The sequence below is a fragment of the Syngnathus typhle genome, linkage group LG6, assembly GCF_033458585.1.
Source record: "Syngnathus typhle isolate RoL2023-S1 ecotype Sweden linkage group LG6, RoL_Styp_1.0, whole genome shotgun sequence".
Lineage (NCBI taxonomy): Eukaryota > Metazoa > Chordata > Actinopteri > Syngnathiformes > Syngnathidae > Syngnathus > Syngnathus typhle.
The window spans coordinates 12,033,868-12,053,591 of NC_083743.1; the positions used below are offsets into that span (position 1 = coordinate 12,033,868).

Here is a 19,724-nt window from a genome sequence, read left to right on the forward strand (position 1 = left end):
AAATGATGATTTCTGCCGAGACTCAGTGTGCCAACTACATTGAGTTCTTTGTAGACTGGAATATGCTATACCTGAAATAGATGTATAATCATTCCCCTGTGAGAAAAATCAGTGGGTGCCAATCGGAGTCTGTAATTACCTTTCCTAAGGGATTTGGTAATGGCGTATGTCACAGTAAATGCCATTGCTGCAACATCAGAGGTGGCATGCGTAAAGCTGAAGTTGCTGTATGCAACACAAAGTGGATCATGTCCAAAAATTGTGTTTACTGTATTTATGGTTAAAAATGATTCTGAGAGAAAAAATATTGCATTGTATGGCAGAACTGCAATGCATTAATGCCCTCTAGCTTTACTCATCTACGGTGAGTGATGCCTCACCATAGAGGAGTAAAAACATAATTCCTCCCGTCATGATATGACAAAATAGAGTGAGTCGCTTCTCTAACCAGCTTCATCAGTAGTGATGGTGAGTTCGTTGCTCGGGTTGCTGTTGCCGATGATGTTCTTGGCAACCATGCGGATGTTGTAGGTGGAAGAAGGGTGAAGGTCAATGATAGTGGCCTGGTTGAGTTGTGGTGACACATCTTTGGTAACTTGGGCTGATAGCCATGAAGCTAGAGGGAAAACACAGAAATCAGAAATGTTACCTCGTCATAATGTGGACAGAAACCAAATGAAAAGACGCTTTCTTATCAAATGAAAAAAAAAAGTGATTTTGTGCTTTCTTACATTACATATACTTCTGGATCTTTAGTGAAGCAGATTGCCTTAAGATTCTTCATGTAATGTTTTCATTATACTACATTACATCCATTATTTGTTCCAAATGCGAATGTCTATTTATTTATTTATTTTTCTTACATTCTTTATCAGTTCAACACTGAATTGACGATCAGTACCTGATTTGTTCTTGCACTCTATGTCATATCCTGTAATAGGGCTGTTGCCATCGAAGCCCATGGTCCAGCGAAGTGCTATTGTCCTGTCTTTGACTTCCCGGATTTCCACCTCAGGTGGGTCAGGAGGTTCTGCGGTAAAGAAAAACAAATAACATACCTTTGCTTTGAATTTATAAAACAACTGGAGAGGACAGAGCAATTGTTCTAATCTGTAATTCCGTGTCAGAATCAACAAACAACCTTCTATGGGCCACAATAATTAATTACCTAGTATATAACTAAAGCTGCATATTTCATATTTTTTTTCCTTCCTCCCCAAGGGACATATCTCAAGTGACATGTTTTGGAAAGGCTTCAAGCGAGTAAAATGTTCTATAAAGATCTGCACATAAAATGTACTTTTTTAAAATACCAGTCTCTGTAAAACATTTGCAAGTGATGTCAATTAACGGAACATTTTTGAAAAATCACTCTTGAAGTGTTTTACCTTGCACTGTAAGCTGTATGATTCCTCGATCTTCTCCAAAAGAATTGATGGCATGACAGGAGAAGAAACCAGAGTCCTCGCGTACGGTGGGCATAATCTGTAGAGAGAAAAAACACAATTTTGTGATCAAGAAAGAGAGTCACACGATCACGCTAGCACATGAATGCATCAAGGAGGAGATTTGGAAGTTTGAAGTAAAATGGAGGAAAAACATTGTTATACTGTACAACCAACCCAGAATCCTAAATAACACGATAATCTGGAGGCATTAGATTAATTTAGAAGATTCTGCCACACAGTGACTTTCTCAGAGACTAGTACGTACATATTTTATTTTGAGGATTGTATGATGCTGATGTATTTTGGCTGGAATCTTTGATACGCTTCGACTCACCACCAGCGTTGAGATGACTTCGTCGGCCACCTCCTTGACGCTGACTATGTATCGGCTGGTCTCAGGGTTGATGATGCGTTCTTCTTTCTCCCAGCGCACCATGATGGGCTTCTCCCCATGTGCTATGCAGCTCATCTTCTATGCAGCTCATCTTCTTCTCTTCCCCTTGTGTGGCCAGGGTGGTGTTGGGATACGACGTGATCATGGCCGGGACTGAAAGTGGACCATGCAGAAGGAATATGAACCGGTGAGGATAAAGATTTAAATGTTTGTTTTGTTTATTTAGATGCGCATTATGGTTGGCTAGCAACCAGTCCAGGATGACTGACAAATGAAAACAATGAAGTTATCTTTTTTAATTGCTTGAGATACCGAGGTAAATTCTCAATAATTTTGCTTATTATTTTCTTTCACACACACTACTACAGAATCTGAGGGTGTTTAGTTGAACATACAGTCTTCTCGTGGAAAAATACACTAGTCATCTGCCTGTCACTACAGTATATGTCACTGGGACTGATAGATGGAAAAAGTCACATCATTGAGTAATTTTGCATTTACTTGTTTTTGATGTAGTGTCACCCATTTATTATTGATGCAAAAAAGTATTTTGGTCTGAAAAGAAAAATTTACAAATCTTAGGGATACATTATTCCTTGTTACGGAAAGGCAATTGTGTAAGATTTTCTGTTTCTAAGAGTAAGGGTTGGGTTTTGCCGCACAGTTTGTAGAAAGGATATGGTTTGGTATCATTATTCCTAAATGTACGTATATTGAAAAACGTATTTCCTACCCAGCACTGCAAGCATACACTTTCGTCTAAATTCTCTTCGCCTACTTTGATGATGACAGTGAGCGGTAACGTGCATTTTACTGGGAAGAAGCTGCCGAGACGAAGAAGAAAGCCGTGACTCCCGATTGAACTCCCATCGGTCTGAGCGTGGAGTCTGTCTGGCGGAGTGCCGTAACCACACACCGGACTCATTATCAACACATCTAGTCAGTGTGTGCCTGTGCATCTGCAAGTGTGTGTGTGTGTGTGTGTGTGTGTGTGTGTGCAAGTGTGTGTGTGTGATTCAGCAGAATGTGTATCTGTTGTTAATGTCTTTCACCCAGACTGCTCAGAGTCTTTTTTTACTCATTCTCACACCTTCTTTCATACTTGTCTCACGAGCTCGATTAGCCTAGAGATTTTGGGCCATAATGATCAGGCGAAAGTGTGAAGCTGCTGAATTGGATTACGCCATATTAGTTCTGAAGCTCTGAGCAGAGAGCGTGAATGTGACAATCTGTATCACCGAGCGAATTATAGGTATTGTCTTTATTCATATTATAGATGTCACACTGCAGGTAAAATTATGTAAATCTATCTCTGAAGTGTCATCATTGCCGAGATGGTAGTATAATCTCAATCTCATCGTCAGATTGGACGAGAAAAGTAGCCAACAGTGCAATGCGTTTAGTTGCAGGGCACACAGGAAAAAAAAAACCCAATCACACCATTGGATGATAAAAAGTCTTGCATGCATGTTTTAGGAGATGAGAGAGGAAGCCCAAGTAGCCCAAATAAAATCACTGCAAGCGTGTTTAAAAATCCACATGGGAAGGATCCCATATTGGAATCTTTAACCTCAAATTTGTGAGCAAGGCAGGGTAACCACAAATTGTATTACAAGAGTGTACCCCCAATTGGATACTTGCTTAGAAAAAGGAACGACTGGTAGCCAACAAGAAGGGTAGAAATTTACAAATCAGGGCAGTGTGGGGCTATAGTAGAATGGAAAAATGCAAAAAAAGAACCCAAAATTAGCTAAACTGCTAAGACAAGGTAGAAATGGTCTTAGTGTGGGTAAGAGTCATCATTTGGCTGTGCTGGAAAAAAATACCAATGCAGCTCATTTACCTGCCGATACAGTAGAAGCACCTGTGGCTAAAGCCAAATTTTACCAAGGATTTTACTTTCTGGAACTGGATACTCCACCTCTGCTTTTCACGGACATTCAGAATTGGCCTGCACGTCTGAAGTTGGCACCCTCCTCAATGAATACTTCTGGCATGCATGTGCCTGATTGTTACACCGCATGTGCAAATGCATGAGTGTGTCAGAGCAGTAGCAACGTTGTGGGGCTGAGTGGGCAAGTAGAGCGACTGGTTCTCATGACACATCTCAACCACACTACACGATGGAGGATGGCGAGAGAGCGTGTACCCCTGCAGCGCTAACTATGATCCCTCTCGCTCCCTCGCTCCATGCGCCTCCTCAGGCGCTCACCAGGACAGCCATGATTTAATGATGAGAGAGACCGCTTTGATTATTCATACGCAGCAGACTGCTCCGCTGGGCATGCTGGTGTCTCACGCACACTTTGAATACGTATGCGTGCATGAAGACAGACGCACACGCCTGCGCGATTTAGAAAGGCCTGAATAAGACTTTAGTTGAAAATGAACGTTCATACACATTGGGGACGACATGTATGTTTACACACTAGATAAACAGTATGATGTAAATGTAAAACGACTGCCTCGTCCTGGCACTTAAGCACAAATTACTCTAATGGCATTACGTGTAAAGAGGGCTTAAGAGACAAAGACGGACCATTTGTAAAAAAAGGAAAATTCTCAAGATGCATTAGTGGTGAGGGGAAAGGCATGTTATGAGAATGATCCAAAATGTAGTTCCAGTGTCTTCAGAAAACAAGTTGCAAATCATAAAAACTCAAGTGAAAAGTATTACTTCAGAATACTTTTCTTGAAAATTATTATTACCACTTGAATGATGACAACTGAAAACAATTCAGACTTATATCTGTAAAATTTACAGATTTTCAAAAATGTGGTACGTCTTGACCGTTGTCAAATCTTATGACAATTACTAGTGCTGATATTTCCAAATGTACTAAATGTATTCTTCAATTTATGGCTTTATTTTAATGCACGTGTGTGTCCATATAATGATGGACCGTGACAGGCTTAAGACTGCTGACGTTTAAAGCTCATCTCTTATTCACTGACAGCCCCTCCTTCTTCCTCCCTGGTGCCCTACACCATCATCTCCCTTCCAACACCCCCGTGAAGCAAATTGCTGATTTATTTTGTATGGGAACTCTGAATTTCAAGTAAGTCCTATTAAAAAAAAGTCTCTAAATGCTATTGTTTCTTAACGGGGCTAGGGGATAGTTTTGCCATTGAAATCTGAAGCCATGGCAAAGCAAGTTGAAACAGATAATGGTGATGTTTGCTCAGTGAAAGAACTGAAGAAGACATTATATTACTCATGCATTCCAATAAAGTAGATGTAAGCAGCGTTAGACTGTTGATGTAGTAACTGGGGCACTTGGTAAATTACACTGAAATATTGTTCAAAACCTAAAATGAGAAAATTTCAAACCATCCATGCATTATATGCAAAACCACAATAATACTCCATGTGCCACTTAAAAAGCACGGCAACCACTTCAGCATGCACAGAGGCACACATTCATGTCATGGATCACGCTCATAGTCATTTAAGAGTAAAAGCACTTTGTTAGTGTTGTCACTGGCAATAAGCGCTAAGACAATGATTTGTGAGCACCATGTAAACAGTGGCCTGCTGGATTTGAAAAGGTGTCAGCAATGAAACAAGGACAAATTGTGAAATAATGCCGTCTTTATCGTTTTCAACTTCCTCTCACTGGTGTAAACGGTGGAACGAAAGGCAGCCGGAGATTGCAACTAAAGCAGATAAATATGCGCTATGGTTCTTCCCCGGAGCATCTTGTCATCTTCTTATTGATGTATTGACAGATTTAAACGAGGAAGAGATGCGCGGTCTTAAAACACACACATAAACGCACACACTCATAAAAGTGCAAATTGAAACAAGAAATTAAAAATCTGCATTGACAAATCTGTGGTTATATAGTAACATGTTTTTTTTTAAGAATGTCTTGGAAGGACAAGGCTGCATTTAAGGGATTTAATTAATATTCCGGATACACGATAAAGACAAAAGTAATTGGACGTGTCCATCAAGCTCAAATGACATTTGTTTTTCCACATTTACAGCTATAACAATTTTAACACTCTCCCATATCAAACTCATCTAATCTTGCCTTTCACTGTAAGAACGGCTCCTATGTAAAGAAAAACTCAGTTGCTGCCAGTTTGTTCAGTGGGCGGTGAAAAGTGGAAGAAACCGGGTCAGAGGCACAGGTCCGCTTGCTGCATAGCAACTGGCTGCTGTAGTCATGAAAGTGACCTATGGAAAGTCAGAGTTCATGTTTGTGTAAGAGCCTGCAGCTGAGGCACAAGCAGGATGGCGGATTGGAATCTTTGTGCACGGCGAGGCTTAATTACACTGACACATGAATATCCATAACATGCCAGGCGGCATTAACTGTCAAATATTTCTCTCGCAGGGCGATTTCTACACAGATTATTATCTTTGGCGCTAACAGGGAAGGCTAAGGCGCAGCTATATAGAACATTTTTCATATCCCATTCAGAATATTTTCATTTGGTGAAACTATTATCGTGCCAAGGTAAAAGCAAAAGAAAGATATGCTTTGATACGATCTTTTACTTTTTAACGATGAGTCCAATATGGAAGCGCGCTCGCTAGTTATGACATTTCATTAAATCGGCTTAAACCTTTTTTCAGGGAACCGGATGTTATTGATATTTTTAATGTTAATTAATACTGACCAATTGAATAAAGGAAAATAAATGTAGAATTGTGTAATGCTTTAAATCAACACAACAAAACAAATGATAACACTCATGTCACAAAATTATAGATTTCAGCATCTTCTTTGGTAACATTTTGCAACACCGACCTTATATCATGTAGTCTATAGATGAGGTAAAGAGTCTTACTTTTGACAGTGAGGTACATGGACTTGCTGACATCAGCACCCACGTCGTTGCTGACCTTACACAGGTAAAAGCCATTGTCGTCCTCCAGCACGTGTTTGATCAGCAGGGATCCGTTACTCAGCTGCTGGATGCGAGAGCCGCTGTTCAGGAGGATGGGCTGAAACAGGGGGACACCTGCACCTGGGCCATAGAAACAGACACTTTTCAGTCGACACACGGGAATGGCTTATCAGGGGTGGCCAATCGTTTTTGCCACATTTGATTTGGAAAACGTACCAATAGACCAGGACATTTGCAGATGTAGAATATGTAAAACATTTTTAATAAGTCAGTCAGTCAGTCAGTCAGTCAGTCAGTCAGTCAGTCAGTCAGTCAGTCAGTCAGTCAGTCAGTCAGTCAGTCAGTCAGTCAGTCAGTCAGTCAGTCAGTCAGTCAGTCAGTCAGTCAGTCAGTCAGTCAGTCAGTCAGTTAGTTAATTAGTTAGTTAGTTAGTCATAGTGTATAATGAATAGATCGTATTAACAAAACCGAAGAAGGGTATACTATGCTGCAGGTGGGTTTGCAATAACAGGGACAATTTAAGTGCAGATTCAAACCAAAATAAGATTAATTCACGGATTTTGTACTGGGTCTTACAACATTCGCATACCTAATGAAGTGTCCAGTAAATACATGTTGTCCTATATTGACATGAACCAGACCTCGATGATCATGATGCCCACTGTGTGGGCTTTCATTTGAGCACATGTTTACAGATTTGACGACAAAGCCTGTCAGATTTTGGGAGGATTGGAAACATGTTTCTTAACACTGGGTCTAAATCCTTAAACCGGCCAACAGATGCCGAGCGCAGCGTCGAAAACTGAGCTGCCAATGTGATGCAATCAGAGCGGACGTAATGCTCAAGATGAACAAGACGACAGATTGGTGGCGGAGAGAGAGTTCCAATGTAAGGCTTTGCCAGTCAGATTGACTGTATTTAGAAGGATTAATATGCATGTGTGAGTGAACAACTCCTGGGATTTATTGTTTGTACATAAGATGATAAAAATTATTCGTGTTAATGACTTTAAAATTATGTTAAGTCTCTTAAACAACGACAACAATGTGGATTTGTCTTGACAACAAATATAGTGAATAACAAAAGTTTGGACGTCCTACTGAAGTAAATGTCATAAAATACTGTATATACATGAATTATATATTTTGATTTAGCAGTCTTGAAAGTGGATCACTGAGGGACAACAGTAACGTCCCTATAGAAACACTTACAGTGTATTTCACATTGCACATTTACAGTCAAACGTGTTTGAAATGTGTCAGACGTTAAAGACGCTCCATGAAGTTAGGATGTTAAGATCAGACTACTTAGTGAGCTGTGTATATCTTCCCTCCGCATTTTAATTACAAGGCTGTCAGGCGCCCTAGAGAGCACAGGGTCAAGTGGTGACTGTTTCTGTTCCCCTGGCGCTGAACGCTTTTCCTCCTTGAATTATGGATTTTGCATATCCAATCAGAGCTGGTTGTTATGCTAATGGTAAGTGACCTTTACTTACTCTTCTATATTTCCCACAGATATTCATCTGGCCCTCATCTACCAAGGTTGCTGTAAAATGACTGACATGAAAGAAATTAGGCAATACTATTGAAAGGTCCAGAATGTGGGAAAATGAGAGTTTCACACAAAAACCCACAGCAGATTTCATGAGATTTCAGAGGGAATGTATGAAGAAATTAAACTGTATTGCCACATAGTAGGGTACTATTTATGAAAATATTGTCTTTATTACTTTAGATTATGCATTTTCTTCCAACTTAAACAGAAGAACAGTTTCAGTTCCTGCTTAAAACTCTCCTTCAATGTATTTTTCCTTGGATTTATACTGGACTTACTTGACTAAATTTAACTGCATGATGCCTATAATTTGCCATTACTCTGACTAACGTAATGTCCTGTGGGTGCTTTGAAAAACTGTGACAAAGGCCTTAAATCTTAGATACCAATCAGGAATGGTCAGATGGTGTTAATCAGGCATGAGGCCTGTCTGTCGCTGTTTCTCCCCTCACATGCACAAAATCCCATCAAAGGTCGAAATACAGACATTTCATTCTTTTGATCATAGGACCAAGTGCATGTGTACTTTCCGACTTATCTCAGGAGGGACATTGCGTGTACACACGCACACACACACACACACACACATGGCCACCCTCACACGCCCACTCGCACGTTTCTCCATTGGTTGTTGTCTTTCTGTTGGTGAAGCTTTCATCCCTGGTTATATGGATGAGGTAGCAAACACCTGGGCCCTTGCTTCATGTTTTCCGCTCAAGTGGCTGAACTCACCTGCTGCCTTCCTGTCTGTACGCCAGGCTGCTTTATTGTTCTTCTGCACCCGGACGTGTCGTCTGTTTTTCTATAATGGGGTCTTTCTCAGCGATAACACTCTTAGGATTCGGGATGGCACCGAGCTAGACCATGTTAGCTGAACAGATGGATGTGTGCACTTGTGGGGGCATCAATATGCCTCAAGCACTCGATGTGTGTAAGTGCATGCATCCATGTGCACCACCCAAGTAAACACAGCTAAACCTACTCATCTGTAAAATAGATAAATAAATATCCCCACCAATGAATCATCTGTGATAAGTGTCCGGTATCTGAGGTGAAGGTATACATTTATGTCATGTATTGTACCTTTGGAGTGCTCCCATACAATGGTGGGTGGTGGGTATCCTTCTGCAGAGCAGTTGAGAGTGACAGTTTTCCCATAGATTCCATCTTGGTCCTCGGGCTGAACCACAAACTGAGGAGGAACTGTACACACACACAACAATTCATGAAATGATTTGTTTACTGTATGCATTTTCAATGGCAGGGAAAAAAAATATACTAATCACTATTACTGCGACTTAGAATTTATATAAGGGAAATTACAGTAGTCTCTAATAGGCTTTTTGTGTGTGTTGAAGAGCTATGCTATAAATCACAGACAGCAAATACATTTCATGATGATAAAAAAAGCTATCTAGTAGTCTTAGCAACATGCATCAAGAACATTTCTCAGATTCTTCTTCCTGGTCACCTCAGAAGTATGTGTGATCACTTGTTGCCAAAATTCACAGGGCTCAATCAGAACTCCCCCATAGGCTTGTGAGAAATGTCATTTGTCAGTCACACCTCCAGGCGTGTCTGAATAATAATTAGGAGTTGATTACATTATGGTTCTGGATTATGTGTAGGTAGGAACAGACAGTTAGATACAGGCTAACAGATTTTCTATTACCGGCTCACTTCAACTCGCCTTGCCGTTTTTCATTTGAAAATGAACATTGGAAAACTATGGCACATTTAATGCATCATAGATGCTAAACTTTATCGTACAGGGAGAACAAGGGTCTGCTGCATTTATATTGTACTTGCATGCATCTATTGGAGAGAAGACAGAAGGCAGCAATATGGAGATCATGTAGTATAAAACGGCCATGTCCAGAGCTCAAACAAAACAACAGTGTATGATAATATTAGTTTGCACATACTTGTTATTTCTAGTCTTGTATTTCTAAATGTTACAATGACATGGCAATGATGATTCACCGGTGAGCAACCAGCAATGGTCTAGGTCACCCATTCGGCATGTTTGGAACCCCGACTGACCAGATACTAGAAATAGTATCTTGTAAGACCTTATCTAGTCAATGGAGCAATGGTGAGCCGTAGAGGTAGTGCAGTGGAAAATATTTGAGGCATATAAGTAATATTTACACACAATAATTGAGTCTTTACTCTGCATTAAATATAGAAAAAAATGCTTTTGCATTTTTGAAAAACACAGCAGTATCTGGTGGTACATTTGCCGCTGGCCTCACCTCGAACAATGAGCTGACTCTGGTGCTCCACAGCGGCCGCTTCATTGCGGGCAATGCAAGTATAGTTGCCGTTGTGGTCAGGCGTCAGGTTGGAGATTCTCAGTGAACTGGTGAAATCAATGTTATCCACAGTCACGCCAAGGCTAGTCGGGATAGGTCGTCCATCTTTCTGCCAGGTGATGTCCAGAGGCCGGTCACCTGACATGACCACGCAGGGGATAAAGACACGCTGACCGATGGTAAAACGCTGGAACTCAAAGGGCTGAATGTAGGGAGGGACTGAAGACAGAGAAGTGGAGAGAAGGGAGTGGGGATACACAAAGGAAAAGAATCTACAATTAGAAATAAATTCAGCTGCCAGGGAACATTTTTCTTCTTTAAAGTCAATGACATCCTGTAATTTTCTAAGTACGTTGCTTTGTAAAACGTCAACAAACATAATGAACCTAGCATATGACGTCAAGGGACCTCGCATTGTTGCATTCGAGACGCCTCCTTAACGACCTATTATATATACAGTAGAGCAGCTAGCTCTAAAAAGTGAGCAAGGCTTGTGGTACACCCAAAAGCACTTTCTTTGTAAGTAGACATGTCATCGTAATAGATTTAAAATGAAGCAATTGAAATATTAATATATTAAAATATGTAATTCAAGGGATGACGTATGTAATTGAAGGGGGGGGGGATGATGTAATTGAAGGGATGACGTTCACCTTTAATTTAAGAGCTTGCACACGCATAAGACTTTATCTACTTTATCCATAGTTGCTCAGTACTTGGCAAAGCATATCACAAGGAATGTCTTGGAAAAGGCAGTCATAATTGTCAACATGCAAAATTATATAATCAAAAGATCCCTTCAATATAAATACAGATGTTTTACAAGAGGGTGGAAAAAAATTCAAGAAGAAGAAAAAAGTTGTGGAATGCGGGGTACATTTGTGCTTTAGGGACAGAAATGGATTTCTCTGGCAGTGGCGCTTCCTACCAATCATCTACACGATCTAACCTATACATTATGCCTTCATAACGTAATGTTGCCAAATGGCCTGCTTATTGAGATGATTACAGTGATTAAGGAGGCACAAGCTAGACCATAATTAATGTATCCCACACTCCTATGTGGGTGGTTAGGACATTGATCAACAATGACAAGAATAGCACATGAAATCAAGGGTAGAAAGGCAACCCGCCAACATAATAAACCAGAATTATGCAATATACGGTTTTAAACATGTCTCTTGGAAACCATCAGCAATCGTACAAGTCATCTGTGGTTGAGTGTCCAGCGAGATCAAATAACTGTGAAAATAAGCAGCACTTTAGCTGCTTATTTAATTCTCAACAAAGTGTAGATAATGGACTCCCGGGGTCCCCAAAGACCGCCGCGTATTTTAAGCACGAGCGGCTTGAAATTAACAAATGCATTCGCTCAGCATGGCACCGCTGGGAAGCGTTGTTGTGTATCATCGGCCTCTCTTGCGTTCTCACTCTTCTCTCTCCCCCTCTGTTCCCCTCGCTCATGACAAAGTGTAATGTGGCGGTGTCATCCTCGCGTACTGATCAGATGGAAGGAAATGGAGCATAATGGGGAAGCCCTCCTTCGTCTTTCCAATTACAGCCTGTAAGATCTCGGCGGAGATCAGCTCTGTGATATTATTAGCACAGATACAGTCTTCATTAGCTAGCCTGATGAACTGAGGAGAAGCAGGTAGACTCATTTATTAGTCTGAGATGAAAGTCAAATATTCTTAAACAGCTGCTTGCTTTCCTGTGTGAGTTTATTTGTTTATCTGTTTGCCTTTTTTTTTGTGATGCACTTTGGAAGCCAAGAGGAACACGTTTAAACGACAATGGTCTTTGCTAAAAATAAACATGAAGAATTTTTACTTTGCTTTTGTTTCACCTGAGGACACAAGAATATGCAAAGACAACATTTTGTAGTGTCCAGGTCAGGCCATTATTTGGTAGTAGTAATAGTTCTGTATTGTTTGGTATAAAATTCCTATTCTAATGAGGACAAAACATACAAAAAAAATGATATACAGGTGGGAAAATACACTTACCTCTCACACGGAGGTGGACACTTTGGGAGTCCATCTTGTTGGGTTGGACCATCACTTTGCAGTTATACTCTCCGGCGTCTCCCTGCTGCACATTGGTAAGCCTCAGCGTGCCGTTGTTTTCGAAGGCCCGCTGTCGATGGTTGAACGGCAACAAGGCAGAGTTCTTGTACCACTTGATGGAATAGTAAGGATAGCCAATCACACGGCAGTGAATGAAGGCATCCCGTCCAGCGACGGCGGTGACGTTTTTCATCGAACGGATGCTGGCACGGCCTGAGAATGAGATGGGTTCAGAAAGACCTCCTTATGAGGACATTTATTAGTGGTGGTGTTAAGCTGCAAGAGCTGTGACACTTGCCGCAGTGATGTGTACACAAAACAGTCAATTTTGCAGGTTATTAAATAACACGATGTTAAATGCTAAAAACACAGACTGGCTTCACATGTCGTCCTTGCGGTCAACGTCTTAGAGAATTACTGGGGTTTGTTTTACTTAGCTCTCAATTATTTAATCTTAGCAAAGGGCAGCAGAAGAACATGCAGATTCAAGTGCTCAACATCTGAGGGGAGAATTGAGATGAGAATGCAACGATGATACTTTTATATACGTAAATCTGCTTTTGCTGCTCCCCTCAGAACAATTCGGTGTCGCTATCTGATCTTAAATTGTAGAATTGGCCGGCCTTTTAAACACACACAAAAGCACACCACAGATACATTCATGTAAAGAGAATAAATATCCTCTGGCTATTTACTGACTTGCGCATTTGGGAGACCAATATCCAGATTAAATGTAGCACACCAGCAAAATGCATTTGACCTGAAGGTACGAGGGTGCTGAAAAAGCACAATAAAAATGAATACGTTTGCAGAAAAGAAGAATAAACAAAATAAAGAAGAATAGTAAACAAATATTAAAATACATTGGACTAAAGAAAACTAAGTCACTACATCAGATGCAAACTAACTCAATTTGCACTTCTCACACAACTTTCAGACGTGTGCAGCATTCAGGCAGACAGACAAACATACAGTGAGACAGACAGGTATGTGTATTGTTGTTCTTGGAGGAGCTGATTTGACAAGCACCTCTTACGTTTATTCGAGCCTGGTGGTACACGAGGCCGGCCGAATTGCTGCACGTGCACCGGTACACGCCGCCGTCCTGCACCTGCGTGTGCGTCACGTTGAGCTGGCTGACCACGTGGCCCTCGTGGCTATCGTAGTGTCCCAGGTGATGGTGGCTGTCTTTGATGACCGGGTCGTCGTCCAGCGACCACATGCAGCGGGGCGGCGGCGTGCCTTTGACGTTGCACACCAGGAAGACGGGCTCATTCGGGTTTACCACCTTTTCGCTGAAGGAGGAGAGGATCTTTGGCGTACCATCTGTGGAGGACAACAAGGCCAAATGGGTATACGCTGATGAATAAAACATGGAGGCAGGCAACATATTATTTGGAGGGAGCAATCACCGGGGTGCAATCATATTCACTGGGTGGATAGAAATAATCACCACCTGTTACTCTTGCTGGTGGAAAATCTGCAATATTTATTCCATTTACTATTTCATAATGTGGTAATATTTACCACAGAGAATAAAGTGAATATTGTCTTTATTGAAATCACACTGCAGGACAAAAAAAAAAGGTTTCTATTTCTGAATTGTGCTGCAATGTTGAGAGCGCAATCACTGATTAGATGAAAACAACAAAGCAGTAACAGAAATATTATCTTTGATCCCAGTTTACAAGATTGGATCATCTTTGAATTACAACCACTGAAGTTTAAACAAAAACACTAGGATCTGACAATCTTTGACTTGACTCTTGACTGATACGGACAGTGAAACATTAATTTTCATATGTCATTAATTAACAGAGCAACTCGGGCTTAAGGATAGCTTATTCAATATACCACATGTGGGATGCCAAATTCACGCATTCACGGCATGGCATATTTGCCCATCCTGTCTCCATGAGTTTCTCGCAACTGTCCCATTATTTCCATTCCTTGAAATGGGTGGGGTGAATTTGGCTGGCAGGTACGATACACCCTGGAATGGTTGCTAGTCAATCGCAGAGCACACAAATTTATTCATGCCTATGCACAATTTCGAATCTGTGATGTGGAAGGAAGGCTTAGGCAACAAAGAGCATATGTCTCTTTTGAAACATCTGCCATTTATTATTCTCAGACAATCTGAGTTTGCTGTGCGTGATTATAGATAATCAATATCTTCTTTTTACAGGTCCGTGACCGCAGGAGACAGTTGTCTGAGCAACATTGTGGAGGTAACCTCCACGTTATGCGCATGTGCTTTTGTTTGTGGACTCTCCGCCAATAATAGTGGTAGCCTATGGCAGAGTCAAAGCAGGGTGGATGCCATTAACATGCAAATCTTGTGTTGATGGCTCAGATCTAAATTTGTTTTTCTGTGAGATACTGCATGTGTATGCATGTACACAAATGCTTATTGCACTGTTACCTTCGAGGATGACTTGCACAAAGTCTTGAGCGGACATTTTGCCCTTTCTGGCAAAGCACTGATAGGCCCCGCCGTCGCTCTTTGACATTCCTTCCATGATGAGATTCTCCCGGTTGAGACCGGTGAAACGGACGTTGTTGCCGGGGTAGATGATCTCTCCGTTACGGTACCACGACAACTCGTACTCGTCAGATCCGCTCACGCTACAGGAGAGAGACACCTTGCTTCCCACGCTGCCTTTCACTTTCCGAGGGCTGACCATTGCCTTCAAAGATTCTGAGGATCCAAAGGAGCTTTCAGATACACTTCATACATACAACACAAGTTAGAAGAATAAAAAAGCCTCACGTCTGACATGCAGGTGGCCCATGACCTCGGCGTTGCCGTAGCTGTTCCAAACTTCACAAACATACGTCCCAGAGTCGCTCGGCTGAGTGCTCTCTATCAGCAAACCTGTGACGGTCTGGCGGAAGCGACTGTCGGGCTCGAGCGGGCTGTTGTCCTTGAGCCAGCGGTACTTGGGGAACGGGTAGCCAGACGCCTTGCAGGGCAGCTCCACTCGATGATTAATCATCACGTCCCGGTGGTCGAAACCGTCCAAGATGCCTGGCTCGGCATTGGTGGGGTCTGGAAGCAGGGGAGTTTAGAGCTGGCGTTAATTATTTGTGAGTGTTGCTGGGCACTTGAAGCAAATATCGATTCTGTAGGTGGAGATTCACTGTTTAAAGGCGGGTATTTTGTTAGATGGGGGGGGGGGGGTCTTTTATAGCCAATTCCAATGAAGCACAACAGACTGGTGCCTTTCTCAGTCGGCATGCATCAAAGAGCAGCACTACAGTCATATTTTGCTTAAGCTTCACTTGTAGCACACACAAATCGTGCATATTAGGCCAAGGACACTTTGTTTTTTTACACGCCTTGCTTTGTCCCCTTATCTGTTAGAAGGATTACATTCAAACTACAAGCTGATTTTCTCAAGGCTGGGCGGGAGGTGGGGGGGGGGGGGCTACATGGGAGGAAGAATGGATGGAGAATAGAGAATTTACAGTACAAATCTGGTTGACACAAACACATATTAGAGTATTTGTGTGTTTTCTTTTTGTCAAAGCAAGAAGTTCATTTGTGATTTTTTTTCTTCATGTCAAACCAAGCAATTCATCCGTATAATAATGTAGCTCAAGTCAAAGGTGAGCTCACCAGGAAATAGCAAGGAAATGCTGTTGATTTTTAATCACATCCAAGATTGAGATTTCAAGGGTTAAATCCACATTCAACTTGGAAATGACAACCATGACTGTTGACCCTAACGTAATGTTTTCCGCTGAAAACATTCTTCTAATCTAGTGGAATCAGAGACCTTCAGAGACCACATAACTTATGACAGTATCATTACTGTGCCCATGCATATGCAGCATTTCGAGATTGCATTGTTGCTTAATACGTACCTGACACAATGAGACGTGCACTGTTGCTCTGTCGAGTCTCCCCAGTGTAGCGGTGACGTGTGGTGCAGCGGTAGTTATTCAGCCCATCCTCAGGCAGGACGTCCAAAATGTACAAGGCTCCTGTAGGTGTGATGAGATATCTTTGTCCTGCAACACACATACACAGAAAAAGAGGAAACAAAATGAATACATCAACTAAGGAGCACTATGATAAAATGTCCAGCTAGCAACACGACTTTAGGAAAGGAAAAAGGTTGGTTTGCTTCACAGTCAGAAGTTCTGGGTCCAAAAACATTCACGTTTGGTTAGCTGAAGACTGTAAATTGGTCAGTGGTGAATGCCTAAGAATGCTCATAAAGCAGTTTCCACACAATGAAATCTGATTAATTAACTGCATTTTTGATGAAAAAAATATATATATATTTATTCTTAACATATACTGACTGAAATGAAACCCTAAAACATTGTGAATATATTCTGTTGTTTTATACTTAGCCAGTAAGAGCAGACAATGTGATTGTGAAGTATTCAACGTTTCCAGCTGTAGATTTTATTCTATCGAGTGAGTTGTTTTGATTGCACTCAATGGCTGAAAGCAGCAAGGGTGATTTATAGAAAAGTAGAACAAACTGAGGCTTTGTGGGGGCGAAAAAAGATAAGAATGGGGTGTTTCAGTTTCGTCGATAAACGGGAGCAGTGGGTGTTCTTGTCTTATTCTTGTCTCTAAAAGATTAGACACGTGTATGTCTGAGGATACTGTCGCTAGTATTATATCTGGACTGCTAAGTGGAGCAGTTTTAATATTTATTATTGTTGATTTTTTGACAAACTGGTCTTCCAAATAGGTGCTTCAAGCTCCCATGAAAAATGCATGGGCAAGGAGTTGCATGGAGCTCTGTTTTCTGTGTGGCTTAACAAATTAGATGCCACGTCCCTAAGGTCACATAACGTCAACCTCGATACATGACACATAAAACTATCACACACTAAATGGCTGCGTTGCTGCTCTGATTTTCATATGCAACACCAGCACATTAACAACAACAAAGTCCAAAGCAATTAGCTATAAAATGTTAATAAGGAACATTCAAATCCACAGTAATTATATCAAACGCCCAAGGTTTTTCTTAAATATTCAACTGGAGACTAATTTGTACGGAAGAAAAGCAAAGCATGTTTAATATGCTTTTATTTTTTATGATTATACTTACAAAACAAAAGAGACCTTGTGGGGCTCAAGCAGTGTGTGTGTGGGAGGGGGGGGCAGTAAAGAACAAAGTGGCAGAGGCGAAGGAATGGCAAAGCTATTGTAAGCGTTGACCTAGATAGAATAGACAACAGATCCCTTGGATTTGATGACCTGAAGGGCTTTTACTGGTTTACATGCTGCGGAATATCCTCGGAGCAAGTGAAATTTATGAAGGTGGAGGGGAAGTTGGGCGAGTGTGACTGTGTGTGTGCGTGTATGTGTGTGTGTTTGCGTGTGTGTGCATGTATGTATAAGTGCCAGCAGCATGTGTGCATGTGTGCAGGCAGCGTGCTTGACAATGGTGGGAGGACATCTTCTCAGGGCATGAGCAGAAGGGGAGGGGCAAATGCAAAAGCAAATAGACGACAAATTATAATTTTTCAAAACCTTCTGGCTGTGTGTATATTTCATTTCAATTAGCCAAAGCCTCACAATATTTAACAAGTCAGGTATTAAAAAGGGCTAAAAGTTAAAAATGCTTTTCCCCTGTCCAGTGTCCGTCCACCATTATGTAGCGACCACAACATAACACAAGTCCATATTTCAAAACTGTTCACGCCGTGCTGCTGCACTCCCTTTTTTCTCTCCTCCCTTCCTAGCTTCTCCATTTTGATTCTGTACTGGTCCTCTGAAATCTCACAGTGGAATCCATCTTGAGTGAGACAAAATTGTATTTCAACGCAGTCGCTGCCAGCCACCGCAATTTTCTCCTCAAGCACCTCGATGAGACTGCAGGCTTTTTTAAGACATCAGAGCTCAGTTTATTGTGTTATGACAGAACGAGGGGGGGGGGCTTCACAATAAGACCTACTGTGGTCAAATGGATTCTGTCAACACCTTGCATCACTAATTCCTGCATCAAGTGATGTTTCTTTGTTGTAAACTCACGTAAAAGCAGAGCAAAACAGCCACACATAATAATGGTGATCATTACGAAAAATAAACCTCAATCAGTATTTTTAGTTATGCTCACCATAATAAGCCTTAATTGTGTTCAATCCATTAATTATTCACTGAAATAAAATAAATGTTAGAAAGTTGAGCTGGAGCTAATTGATCTAAATCTAGCTTTTAACATCTAAAAGCTGTCAGTGTAGTGAACTACGCATTAGCTGTGACACATTAGGCAACTAAAATGTGTTTTTTATCATGGCAGCTGCTAAGGAGCAAGTTTTTGTTTGGATACTAATGTCCAAAGTGTTAAGTTGTCTTTGGTTTCATGCAATAGAATAGGACTGGATTTGCAACGGACTGCAAAGAAAGACCCATTTCTCGTCAGGTATGGAGAGACAGACATGATAAATGAGCCTATAAATGCCGCTGCTCCGTGCAGCAAGTCATTAAAATCAAAAACAGGTATCTGTCTAGTCTAGGTCCATCAGCAGAGAAATAAATGACCAAATGTTTTCTGCTGAAACTGGACTGAAATCTTCTTCACATAAAATCAGCCAAGCTACATTCAGAGAGTTCAATATCTTTGACGAGAAGCATGCTCCGACTCCTGTGAAGGAGTGACTGATGAGTTCACAGACTAATTTCTGTCCGCTCATATCGGTGCTACGCTGTGTCTTGAGAGAGGGTGCAGGGGGCCAAACATTTTGATCGCAGCTTTAATCCGAGCTGATTGAGGTCAGATCGCAGGACTGAACCCTCCGCTGCTGCCAAGCTCTCTGGGACAGTGTGGCTACATGCAGAGAAACTTAAATGGGACTATTTACATAACATACGCCAAATCACCTCAGGTCTATTTTGTACATCTCTCTCGCCAAATGACACCATCATCGTTACACTGTAGATTTATGCAAATTCTGACATAACTGGAGCAACTGCATGATCATCATTGGACTTGATATTCATTCTACTAAGTAGATGTTATGATGGGTCTTTTAGACATGCTTATTGGTCATCAGTAGATGGATGAGTTATCATACTGGTCAAGATCCCACACTTTTTATTTAGAAATAAAC

The 19,724-nt window shown here is 41.3% G+C and overlaps 1 protein-coding gene across 1 annotated transcript in view; it reads right to left on the reverse strand.

The window, feature by feature from the left end:
* Positions 1 to 19,724, reverse strand: part of dscamb (Down syndrome cell adhesion molecule b) — an 80,315-nt gene that overhangs the window by 14,485 nt on the left and 46,106 nt on the right. Inside the window, 13 exon segments of the mRNA XM_061281840.1 lie at positions 449 to 616; positions 902 to 1,030; positions 1,389 to 1,485; positions 1,783 to 1,920; positions 1,922 to 1,995; positions 6,643 to 6,822; positions 9,341 to 9,460; positions 10,513 to 10,791; positions 12,579 to 12,851; positions 13,668 to 13,964; positions 15,064 to 15,339; positions 15,412 to 15,690; positions 16,509 to 16,655. Of these exon segments, the coding sequence (XP_061137824.1) occupies positions 449 to 616; positions 902 to 1,030; positions 1,389 to 1,485; positions 1,783 to 1,920; positions 1,922 to 1,995; positions 6,643 to 6,822; positions 9,341 to 9,460; positions 10,513 to 10,791; positions 12,579 to 12,851; positions 13,668 to 13,964; positions 15,064 to 15,339; positions 15,412 to 15,690; positions 16,509 to 16,655 (2,457 nt within the window).